At 38.6% G+C, this 12,020-nt stretch overlaps 1 protein-coding gene across 2 annotated transcripts; it reads right to left on the bottom strand.

Moving 5' to 3' along the window:
- Positions 1 to 1,440: 1,440 nt before the first annotated feature.
- Positions 1,441 to 9,078, bottom strand: LOC112563097 (nucleolar transcription factor 1-B-like). Of its 2 annotated transcripts, none has more exons than XM_025236832.1 (11): positions 8,919 to 9,067; positions 8,396 to 8,673; positions 7,946 to 8,029; positions 7,436 to 7,588; positions 6,850 to 6,914; positions 6,472 to 6,586; positions 4,397 to 4,507; positions 3,942 to 4,048; positions 2,170 to 2,277; positions 1,747 to 1,930; positions 1,441 to 1,606 (listed from the first exon to the last, which is right to left on the bottom strand). In XM_025236832.1, the coding sequence occupies exons 1-11, from the start codon at positions 9,007 to 9,009 to the stop codon at positions 1,532 to 1,534; spliced, it is 1,371 nt and encodes a 456-aa protein (XP_025092617.1). In that variant the 5' UTR covers positions 9,010 to 9,067; the 3' UTR covers positions 1,441 to 1,531. The 2 variants fall into 2 exon arrangements, with proteins under 2 accessions (XP_025092617.1, XP_025092618.1); XM_025236833.1 differs by having other exon boundaries at positions 1,478 to 1,606; positions 8,396 to 8,661; positions 8,919 to 9,078.
- Positions 9,079 to 12,020: the final 2,942 nt, after the last annotated feature.

Genomic DNA, 12,020 nt, shown 5'->3' with positions numbered 1-12,020 from the left:
GAAAAGATTTCCAACAGCAGCCTGTGGAAAAGAACCTGCCACTAGCCAAGACATCAAAAAGCTCAAATGGGGCTTGATAGGACACACCCTGGGCAAACCAGCTGACACCATTGCCAAGCAGGCACTTGACTAGTACCCTCAGGAGAAGAGAGTTGGGAGACCAAAGTAGATTTGGAAAAGAACAGTAGAAAGAGAGGCAAAGGACATCAGAACCACATGGGCCCAACTAAAGGGGGCTGCCCAAAACCAAGTCTGCTGTCAAGGTGTTGTTGCAGCCCTATGCTCCTCAAGGGAGCAACAAGGAATAAACTAAACTTTCCCAAGAGCATTATTTATTTTTATAAAAGCTCATTCACAAGTTTTAGTCAAATATGCATGCTATTATTAAGTGATGTCTCATGGCATCACAATTGTATTCATGGGACACTAGCAATTCTAATCATTTGTGGTGTCGAAAAGCTACATGAAAACTATAGTGTGCAGCATGTTCTTTTCTGAAATCTTTTGACCCTCTAGGGCAGTGGTTCTCAAAGTGTGGTCTGCGGGCATAAGTCAGGTGGTCCGCGGCTGACAGTCAGGAAAGTGATGTTTAAAGTGATGCATTCCTGGCATTAACATTTTAATTACAAAGAACGAGGTAGGTAGTTTTATGTCAATTTATTACTATACTACTGTCACAAAAGGACATTTAGTTTGGAATTGTAATGAAAAACTAATGCAGCAAATCAACTTGGAAATTCATAGTACAAAGTGATTTCTAGGCCTTGGTGGTCCGCCACATTTTTTACTTAAGTAAAGTAGTCCGCGGTCCGAATACTTTGAGAACCACTGCTCTAGGGAGTGAGAATCTGAATGAGACAAAGAAGCTTTGAATGCTATGTTGGGGTACAAACTTGTATTACTGGACTGCTGGCAGACAATTTTTTCCGGTTAACTACTAAAATGAGGCAGATGTGTGTGTACAAAGCTTCCAGTTTAGTCACATTCATTGTTAAGACTCGCGAAGACTATCAGCGAGGAACTTCGCAAGGGGCTAAGCGTTGGTCTCGGCAGACAGACAGCAATCCACCTATACATGTCTGTGGTTGGGGTGTGCAGCCTCAAACTGAATGCATCAGTAAGGTGACCAGACGTTTCGGGGGCGAAAGCGGGACACGTGCCGATGATGGTGTCTTCACCGTCAAAGAACGCCGAAAACAGTGATTTTTAAAGACAACCGGGACATTTGATGGACTTGCCAGAAAGCCAAAAAGCCCGGTGAGCAGGCGGGACACGAGGTCAAAAGCGGGACTGTCCCGCCTAAAGCGGGACGTCTGGTCACCTTATGCATCAGAAAAATTCTTGTTTGGTAACGTGGATTTGAACAATTTTTTTCCTCAGGATGGAAATATATGTGAAACTTGTCCATTCAATGAAACATTCAAAAGTTAAAAAAAGAAAAAAAAATTACACATTTTTAATATTGTCAGATTCTCAATTTTCTCATTCAAACAGTGATTTATTTACACAGGAAAAGTGCTTTTAGTTTCAGTTAGTCAGTTTTTCTTTTCTTTCTACTGTTATTCTGAGTCTCCCTGAATTTTGCTAGATCCTCTGGTGACAGTGTCTGAAAAAAAAAAGAAATTTATTAAATGATCATAAAACACTGTCCAAAAAAAAAAAAAAAGTAATTCTAATTGTACACATTAAGCAACACTCTACAATCATTTCATAAGGACAGATGACCTTTGCAGCATGCAGACTAACCTTCTCAAATTCTTGCACTTGAAGTTCATAGTCTTCCTTTAATCTCTGAAGCTTTTTCTCATACTTTTTCCGTTCTTGCTCTGCCATACTTTGCCACTCTTTGCCCAGCTGTGTCATTTTGTCAGTCATAGACCCAACAGTCAGCTTTCCAATTTCTTTCTTGATAAAAAGCGTGTATGCTGTCCTGCACATGCCACAGTCAGTTTTTCACTCCTTTGCATTTGAGCAGGAAAATGCAATAACTAAATAGAGGCATCCAATATACCCACAATATCTCATACATAAAGACTCAACAGCACAAATACAGGTCTTCATTTGGGTTGAAATTTTCAACAGCAAAGTTAAGACATTTAACCTATTCTGATAATGTTGAAATCACAGTACTCTTGTAACGTTTGTGCTACTTGAGAAAAGCCAACTTACTTTGGAGGTTTCTCTGGAGCACCAGGAAAGGTCTTTATGACTTTAGCCTTTTTCCTCCTATCTTTGGGGGCAACTTCCATAAGCTGTCTTGTGATTTCATCTACATCCCTGTAACAGCAAAGCACGTCTTGCAAACCTGGATCTTCCTGATCTGTCAATCCTGACTAATGTCGGTAAAGAAATGGGTCTAAAATGAGAAATGTCCACAATGATTATGACCCTCCAAATGTATACAATTTTGAAACACAAAAAAGACCTTGTTATTAAAGCTGAAGATAAACTGGATTGTAAACAAGCATAAAAGCATACAATTATTTTCATTTCTGTTGTAATTTATTATTCACCCCTTAATTACAAAGGGCAGTCTGGTGGCACAAAGGTTACCACCTGTCACTAATACAGTGAAGGTTGGCTGTCCTGAGTTCATCTCTCAATACAATTTTATTGATCCCCAGGAGCAATTGAAAATAGTGCTCGTACTAGCAATAACATATACATGATATAGATGTACATACCGAAATAGTGTCTCTCACACATACATACTCCTAACAACATATACAATGGATGACCTCAGGCTAGTGCAAGATTACGGCAGTAGAGTTTATGAAGTGAATGGCACATGGAATGAATGAGTTGTGCTTACGATTGGTTCTGCATGCAGGCATCACATACCTACAGCCAGACCAAAAAGTGAAAACACATGATCAGAAATAGAATGAGGGTTGCCTTCCTTAAGATTTGCTGATGACATAAGGGATTTCCCTCTGCCTGATTCCAGTGATCTTGGAACAGATATTAACAAGGGAGACAAAGCTGTTCCTGTTCCTTAGGGAGAGGCTGTATAACCAAGAGATGAATGAAAAAGTGATGAGACTTTCAATAAAGGAACTGATAGAACTGAGTGAGGATGACAGAGAGGTACAGACACTGTTGGCTCTTACAGAGGATCATATCAGTGTTGATGTCCCATTTAAGCTTGTTATCAAAGATAGTACCTAGATATTTGTAAGAGGGACTAGAGACTGTTTTAGTGTGAAAACCTCATGAGAGAAGTAATATTTCTCAAAGCAGGCATAAAAGGAATGAGGCACGTTGGGAAGGTCACACTTATCAATGCCTGCAAGTGCGACTGGTTTTTTAAGAGAGTTTTCCTTTCAATTGACACAGGACAAATTCTTAATACCATGCCAAGCTGCCCTGAGGTTGCCACTATTGAACTGCAACTCTTTATCTTTGTATCTTTTCTTTAACTCCTAAGGGCATCATCGCCTCCCTGTTTGCTAATTTTCTGTCGTATGTAGTTCTGGTATAAAACATACACTTCTTATTGTTCAATACAGATTTTAGTTCCTTCATTACCTAGGGTTTATTATTAGGAAAGATGACATTTTCCTTGGAGGGTATGACAAAGACTCAACATCAGCCAAGTCATCTAGTCTGTCACTGGAATTATAAGAGACCTGCCACATCTATCTTTATAGTGTTTAAAGAAAAAGGACAAGAAATAGTTGACAGGTTTGGCTAACATATGCTGGCTATACTTACAATGCACATGAAAAATTACAGCACTATGTGATGTAAAAGCACAATGTGTGTGGAATAGAGAGATTTGCAGTACTAGCAATCTACATGAACCAGAATGAGCAGCTGAGAAAAGATAAAAACCACTGAACACATTTTTTTTAAATGGGGCAATTCACTATTTTTTAAGAATTTTGTTCTTTTATTTTCTCTTTCACATTTTGTACAGATGGGACCATAAAGATACTTACATCTCTGGTGAGCACTTGCTGATGACCATCTCTTCCTTTGTCAACCGTATCTTACGCAAAGGTGGCTTGAACTCTGGGTGTGTAATAAGATATTCTTGAAGCTGCTTCTGTTTCAGAAATAAGGTTACAGCTAGCAAAAACCCTTAAAGTAATTCTCACATACAAATTACTATATTTGTGCAAATTAATATAATATGTATTTTAAAATGGGAAAAGGTGGAGAATTGTAAGTCACACTTATCTGGTATGACACTTATTTACAGGAATAAAAGAGTGGCATTGAGCTAAAAGACAGAAAAGAAAGCCAGATGATCAAAGTGAAGTGGATTCTGCTCTCTACAATCTGGATAATGGCTAGAAACAAAGTGTCTTGACTGGATCAGCTATTCAAATTTAACTAAGCTAGCTACAAAATAAACTGACAGCAACATACAAGCTGCTCTAATTCACTTTACCTCATAATCTGGTATTGATTCCATGGCTTTACTAATCCACTTCTTTTTTTTTGAGGGCTTCAGCTTTAAATACTTAGCACGCAATTTGGCAGATAACTGAGAGGTGCTCAACTGTAACAAAAACATTTCTGCATTGAAAACATCCTTCACTAACATCAGTAATACTTCCATTATAATCAACAGCAGTAATTGTGATAATTAACTCAGACTTGGTGTACTGTAATTTGAAGCAGGCCTGAGTGCTTGGTGCTGATCAATATCTGGACTTGCATTTACTTTAAACATTTTCTACTTTTTCCTGAGAAGGAACAACAGTATTCAAAAATAGAATAAATGTTCTGTAGCATTACATAGCTTCTACAAATTCAGGATTTAGTAAATAAACGTAGCTTGAAGTCACAGATCAAAGGTCTTGGTTAGTACCAAATGCTCAGGCCTTATTGAAATTCTTGCTGTTCTTATTTTAAACTGTAAATTACACGTGCTGGCTAGTGTCATGGTTAATTTTCATAAATGCGCTCACTTTGCATATGAACATTAAACATGTATAATTGCTAAAATACTGCATTGGTAAGCCTTTGTGTGTGCGAAGCAGACAGCATTCAAAATAAAACTCTATGATGTATGAGAAGCTAGTCCATATCTGCTTTCATCATTGCAGTAGCTTGTAAAAACTGATTTTTTTCATGTGATACATTATACAGTAGCAATGCATAGCCCTGCCAAAACACATCTCACATTATGTTTCAACTGGAGGAGAAAGTACTGCAAGAGTTTAATAGTTAAAACAAAGTTTTAGTACACAGAAAGATACTGTTTTTTTAACTCCATTTTTATATTTCAAGGGTTTTATGCCTGCCATTCAAATTTTTTGTATCAGCTATGCCATTTTTGTCCAGACAAATCTTCATTATGAGCTTCATATGGGACTTACTTTAGTGTCAATGTAATAGTTGTGGTTCTTGATAAAATGTTTTAGGCTGAGCTGTCCATGTGGTCGATTGCAAAGTTTTATCTCCATCGTGATTTGTCTCTCGTGTCACAACCTTTGTTCAAGGGATAGTTGGGGGTAGTACACTGTACCTCAACGCTATTGGCATGTTAATAGACTGTACAGTGCAGGATCAACTCCGTCTGGAAACTCCCTGGGTAACCTGCCGGTCCCAAGCCTGGATGAAGGAGGAGGGTTGGGCCTGGGGCTAGTAACCCCACCCTGTATAACAACTATGCTACAGAAATTGCAAATGCAGTACCATCACTTTGCGTGGTGTAGTTGTGGCCCTATACTCCTGGGGATGATTAGGAACAAGAAGACAGTGCAGGACCAAGATGTTGGATGGGACCAAATTAGAGCTCAGATGCAATGGACAGGCTACCAAAGCAGGACTTGAAAAGGCAGGTATTGTGAGCATCCTTTCATCCAGTTTAATAATTATTGACACGTGAGGAAGATTTAGATAGTGAAGCTATGCCGACCCCAAGGGATTCATCGTTGTGTATTAAAGACAGGTAGGAATTGCATCAGATGTTTTCTGTATTTACACTGGTGTCCATTTCAGAGTGGTATTACGTCTCTGTGCCATATTGCTTTTGATGTGCATATAAACTTTCTCTTTTTAGTGTTCTTGTAATTTGTGTCAAACACATGTATGCTTGTGTTTACTAAGAATTGACTGACACTGTTGCGTGACATGGGTCAATGAGTGACCATCGAATATGCTGGGAATGTCTGGGAGTGTGGATCCGTTTGAGCCCGCGTTGCAACAGTGTACAACAAAATAGTCTGGGCAATGGCGTAAAAGTAACTTGTTAGTTATCAAGAGTACCCAGAATAGTAGCACAAATCCCAGGTTCATTTTTTCATAGTCTTACTGAAATCAATGAATGCTTTTTTCTTCCTAAGCACAATATCTGTCCAAGTTCAGGTGAAATAATTCTTTATGCAAAAATTTCTCTTGTGGACTTAAATTTGTGATTTGATTGGTCACGACATCACTACAACAAGTGGAGCATCTAAATAAATAAATATTAATAAAATAAAGCAATGAAGTGCACAGAAATGTCAAGGAACATACATTAGGGTGTTTCTGTTTATACTTCGAAATCTTTGCGTCGTAGAAACACTGAAATGGGAATGGTAGGGCAGGTGGTTTCCCTTCACGTTTTGTTTTTTTAGCTGGATGGTTTTGTCTGCACATGAAAAGACAGAAAATGCTGTTAGAACTGATCTTGAAAAATGGGAACAGTGGTGAGGTATGTAAGCAGAACAATGGGAGGATGTACATTTGTTATTACTGTGATCTTTTGTCTCTATCTAATCTCAATTATATATATAAAGTATTTCGAAGAGCAAACAATAACTTGATATGATCTTATCTTTTTACAAACTGACAAATTTGATCAGTTAGGATTAAAAAAAAAACTTAATTTAAAATTCTGCAGAGTATACTCACAAGAACTCTTCATTTGCTTTCACAAAGTCTTCTCGATCCTTATTGTACTGCAAACGATACTTCTCCTAAAACAATACAGTAAAACTGTGAGTGCAAAAAGAACACCTTTGCAAATTTCTTGGCCCTGCATCTTCTCGTACAGTATGTATGAATAAAAAGATCAAACCTGTAGAGAGAAAGCACTGTTTTCCTAGCTTCACACCACCTCTTATTTTGTCACTGTTCTTTAAAGTCTTATCTAGCATAGACCATAAGGAAGAATTAACAGTGGATTAAAAGACCATTCTTACCTTTCAATTTCTAAAAACATCCTAACCTTTGGCTTCTGTATTCGCATTAGTCAAATGGACAGAAACAAAACTTCCAGTGTTAAAAATTTAGGTACAACAGCTGAACTTCAACATTTCATGTTCAACTATAAAAAAAAAAAACAAAAAACAAAAAATTTGGTATTTCCAGCGATCACATAATAAATTAATCTTTTTAAAAGACGAATTTTTCAAGAGAATTTGAAGTCATATTAATAAGTAGCAAGGGACTAAATTAAAACTTTTAAAGAATTTAGAGCAGAAAATTTTTAATTTACCCGTTTCCTGGGTGAGAGACTTTGCCACTTCTGAGACAACAGTCTGGTAATATCTGGGAGTGTTATTCCAGGATTCTTTGCTTTAACTTTTTCTCTGTGCTCCTTTATGTAGAGTATATATGGAGTCAGTGGCTTTGCTGGCTGATCCGGATGCTGGACAGTTTAAGAAGTAATTTAAAAATCTAAAAGCAACAAGAAGACATAAGGATTATTTTCCTCAGAAATCTAAGCATTCTATTCTCATTGACTCCCCAACTAATTAAATGTTAGTCAATCTATAGGAATCTAATTTTATGTGTTTAAGCGTCTGCTTTGTTGTATGTTAAACTACTTGTTTCTAGTCGTAAGTATAGCTTAGCGCTCACCTCTGCACAGGAAAATGTGCTGTACTAAATTTAACTGTTGTTATTGTTACGTTACTATATGCTAATTCAAAGCAGTCAACCTGCCTACAACATTATAAGGTTTGCAAGGTAGAAGTAAAATGACAGGAAAGAACTTGATACACACCCTTTTCCTCTTTTTTTTATGTGGATGATGAACAACAGTTTCTGCATCATGTAAAAGGTCTGGCAGGGTTCTATGCTTACGAACCTTAAAAAAAAAAGAAGAATCCAATCGATTCAAACTTTACAGAAGTCAAATTGTGATGGCTCATAATTGTTTTTGAGAACCAAACATATTTAGTCAGATCTAGGGAAATAGCATTTTGCACTGAGCTTTACCCAGTCACTGTTCAAAAATAAAAATGCAACCAACAAGACCTTTATAAGAAGGCCCTTAAAACACATGAAAAGAGACAGGGTTAGGTACAGCAGCACTATGCCATTAACACACAAAACACACACACATATGCAGAGTGTGCAAACAAATATGCATCACCGCACTCTATAAGATAGTAGCAATCTCTGTAACCTTTACACTGGAAAAACAGAAAAATCTCTAAAACACACACCATACCTGCTTTTGCAATTCTTGCCACATTCTTCGGCATTGCTCCGCGCTGTGATTGCTGACAGTCACTTTCTCCCAGCTTATTTTCTTTTCTCTTACTTTATAGGACAAAGAATCATTATCTGGGCATTGTGATCGAATTGACTCAATCAGAGTAAGTCTTTCGTTGCTAGTCCATGAGTCGAGGTCCTCCTTTGTATCCTCTACTTTCTCTTCCTCTGGATTGAGAAAATCCTTCTCCTTGTTTGAAGCACTGCTACTTGGCTCTGTATCTGAAGATAGACCTACCGACCATGATTTTGTGGTTATTTAAAATGTATTACACTTAACAGATGTTTAATGTCATATTTAGTAACTTTTGATGAAATACAGCACTTCCCTTGCACAAGAGTTGATGCAAATTGGAACTCGCTGACAACTTTATGCACCAAATTTGAACAGCTTCAAGAACTTGTTTGATAACAGTCCAAAAATTGTGGAACTATTTAAAGGTTTTGATGGTTAACAATGATTAAGCGTCTTTGCATACCTGTCTCGATCGCGTGATCATGTTTTTTGTGTTTTCCTTTTTTATGCTTCTTTGCTACAAAAGTAGATTCCATCTCCTGTTCTTGGACCATCAGTACACACTTAACCACGCTTTCATAACCCAGTTACTTCAGGAAGTGAGTTGGCGTTACCTCCCTTGTGAAACTCTTACAGAATACTGTGTGGAGATGCTTTCAGTCGCACGTTGGGGGCCGTTCGTTATATCACGAACTATATACGTCCGTGGTTATAAAATAACCATTTCTGAGTATAATATAAATGAAATTCTTTGGTTTTGCCAAGTTTTATATATTTGAATTGTACAATATAGAATGAATTCTATAAGTATAAAATGCATTGTATAGCTATAACCTCTTGGTGCCTCATTTCATTACTCCCTACCGTCCCTCTGCGCATGTTTTGGGGGCGAAACTTCAAAATCGAAGGTGTGGCGCTGACTATTGGTTGCAGCCCCTGCCAGATATTGTTGCGAGCCTTGATGGGCTATTTTCAAGCGGCAGGCGGTGCCAGTCTGCCAGATGTATAAAGCGGTACACGAATGACCATTGTAAGAGGCTTTAAATGGGGGCGGACTTTTGATCGCCTTCTCTCTCCACAGGCTTTGTCCTGCATTCTTTCTTTCTTTTTCGTATTTCGTTAACTTCCCCTGTGTTGACAGTCGCCTCCTTGTGCATCAAGTGAACCGAGCTGTGTGTTAATCATTAGTGCGGACCGGCAGTAGCCAACTTGCGATGAAGATAGTCGCATCACAGAGTGCATGGAGAAAAAGTTAGAAGTCTTCCCTGTCTTAATTATCATTAGCCCGGATCGAAGGCCACATTAAATATTTTTTTCGGTCTCCCTGTTCCACGCCTAAGTATATGCATAAATTGTTTATGGATAATCGCGCGCGTTTTTCTTATCAGTGTTTGGGACTTTTTCTTTCTTTCTAATGCTTCCAAGTGATGTTTTAATGAATTTGCTTTTTTGTACCGTTTGTCTCGTGTTCCTTATGGCTTGTGCTCACTATAGTAATCCCAAACGACACTTTAGTCCAGCGGTTCTCAACCTTTTACTTGTGACGCCCCCCATGACGAACAAAGGTATGTCCGCTCGCCCCCCTTAGCCATCAATGTAAGCAAATTTCACCAATACCGATATAAGAAACTTTTTTAAAATGACCACCTTCGCGCCCCCCCCCCTTTGTAAGCACGTTGCGCCCCCCTAGAGGGGCGCGCCCCACCGTTTGAGAACCGCGGCTTTAGTCAGTTTTGGAACAGTTCGTGTAACTTGACCTGCAAAGGGTATTTTCTCCTATACCTTAATTGCTACCAAAGGATGAGGAAAATTTAGCACAAAGTTTAGGGGAGGGTGGGTATAAAATCAAATCATTTAGAGAGATTACACTAAGGGGATCAATAGCTGAATTTTAGGCTTGCTGGTTAACTTTTCTAGTGAGTTTACTTGAGATTCACGTTTGCAAAATAAACGAGAATGCAGCTTTTAGTTTACATTTGCTTAAATTTGTTTTTCTAAATTTTGAATTTACTTAAGATTAACGTTTATAAAACAATTGAACATCCAGCTTTTAAAGAATACGTTTTGTAATTTGCTTTTGTGAAGCCGCCGAGTCACTAAACCTTGCGTTGGCTGGTAACGATCGAACGGCACAGCCATTCAAGAGACGTTTATATACTATAGTTCTTGCAACTCTAATTCAGACAGTCTAAATTAATAACTAAACAAGTAGTCATAAGATCAACCAAAACTGATTTAACAAGTTTTATTTATAAAATTTTCTTTTTTTAAATTATTTTTTCTGACTGACAATTTAGGATAGGAATTCCTAACTCTCTCTTTCACTATATATATATATATCTCTGAGCGATTTAAAAAAGAACATCATTGAGTAGGATCAAAGATAGTCAATCCACCGTCTTTTGGTATGATCTAGTTATTCACACAGCTCGCTTTGTCAGTACAATATATGTTACCAAGTGATAACAGCGCGTGAAGATTGCAGTGCCATCCCTTCCGTCTAGTCATTGTATAGAATGTCTGCCAGTTACGTGCAAGCTATAGTGACCTAGTGAGCTCGCCTGGCAGTGTTTTTTTTTTTTTTTTTTTCTCCCTCCTCTTCTTTTGTCCTGTACATGTGTTCGTAGTCTTCGTGCCAGACAGGGCATGTCGAATAGTTCTGTGAGGCCGCTCTAGGCACCGCTGCGCATGCGTACACCTCGCAGTCCGTGTCCAAACTCGTTTGAGGACGACAGACGTCAGAGCAGATGACACGGCAGTCAACCAGAAACAGGAGACGACCACGGACACGGACTAGTATAATGACAATCGACCTGCGGGCTTTGCTGCCAATTAACCATGTACTGTAGAGCTGAACAACACACATACTATAGGTCTTTATACTTTAACCTTTTGTGTTGCAGCTACTACTACACTGGAAAAACTTATGTTTTTACATCGGATATGTTAGAAATAAATCTTTATAAAATATTGCCTGCAAAGTGGGCGTTAAAGTGACGTGTCAGCAGGTAATCTGTATTGTGGACACTGTCAAGATCGATCCCCGGGTGAGGCAGAGCAGTTTAATAGTCCTGAAACTGCTCGCGTATCGCCTGAGGTCGTGATGAGGCCAGTGTAACTAGCCAGCTCACATGTTTATGACAGCATCTGAACCGTCAGAAGAAATATAATAATCGACCAGGGCTGTTTTAAGGCTTAATTAACATACTTCAACATGTCCGCTGGGAGCAAGCAGGCAGCGCATAAATAACTCTCTGATACGAAAGCATGCGTCCGCCCACTCATTCCCTCAGAGTGAGAATGACAAAGAGAGGATTTAAAGTGAAAAGGAAGAAGGCAGAGGAAGGGAAGAAGAGCAAGTGAAGAAATAGCTATAGCATGTTTGAACCAAGACAGACAAGCAGGCAGGTCTACAGACAGACATAATATATAAATGCACGGGTGCCTGTTATGGGGAGGCTATGACTAATCTTTTACTTAATTTTTTTTTCTAATCACATAACCCTTTCACCGCACTCCCTCTCACCTCCGCGGACACCTCCTCGAACTCTACAAGGTGAGCTTC

This window comes from Pomacea canaliculata, linkage group LG4 (genome assembly GCF_003073045.1).
Source record: "Pomacea canaliculata isolate SZHN2017 linkage group LG4, ASM307304v1, whole genome shotgun sequence".
Taxonomy (NCBI): Eukaryota; Metazoa; Mollusca; class Gastropoda; order Architaenioglossa; family Ampullariidae; genus Pomacea; species Pomacea canaliculata.
The sequence above is the reverse complement of the archived record's forward strand: the minus strand, read 5'-3'. Positions and strand labels throughout refer to the sequence as shown.

Excerpts from the sequence above, each read along its gene's own strand:
- LOC112563097 (XM_025236832.1), bottom strand. The coding sequence starts at position 9,009 with ATGGTCCAAGAACAGGAGATGGAATCTACTTTTGTAGCAAAGAAGCAT. Across the intron at positions 1,931-2,169 it reads GCTCCAGAGAAACCTCCAAA|GACAGCATACACGCTTTTTA; the intron begins GTAAGTTGGCTT and ends TGGCATGTGCAG. Across the intron at positions 1,607-1,746 it reads AAGTGCAAGAATTTGAGAAG|ACACTGTCACCAGAGGATCT; the intron begins GTTAGTCTGCAT and ends TTTTTTTTTCAG.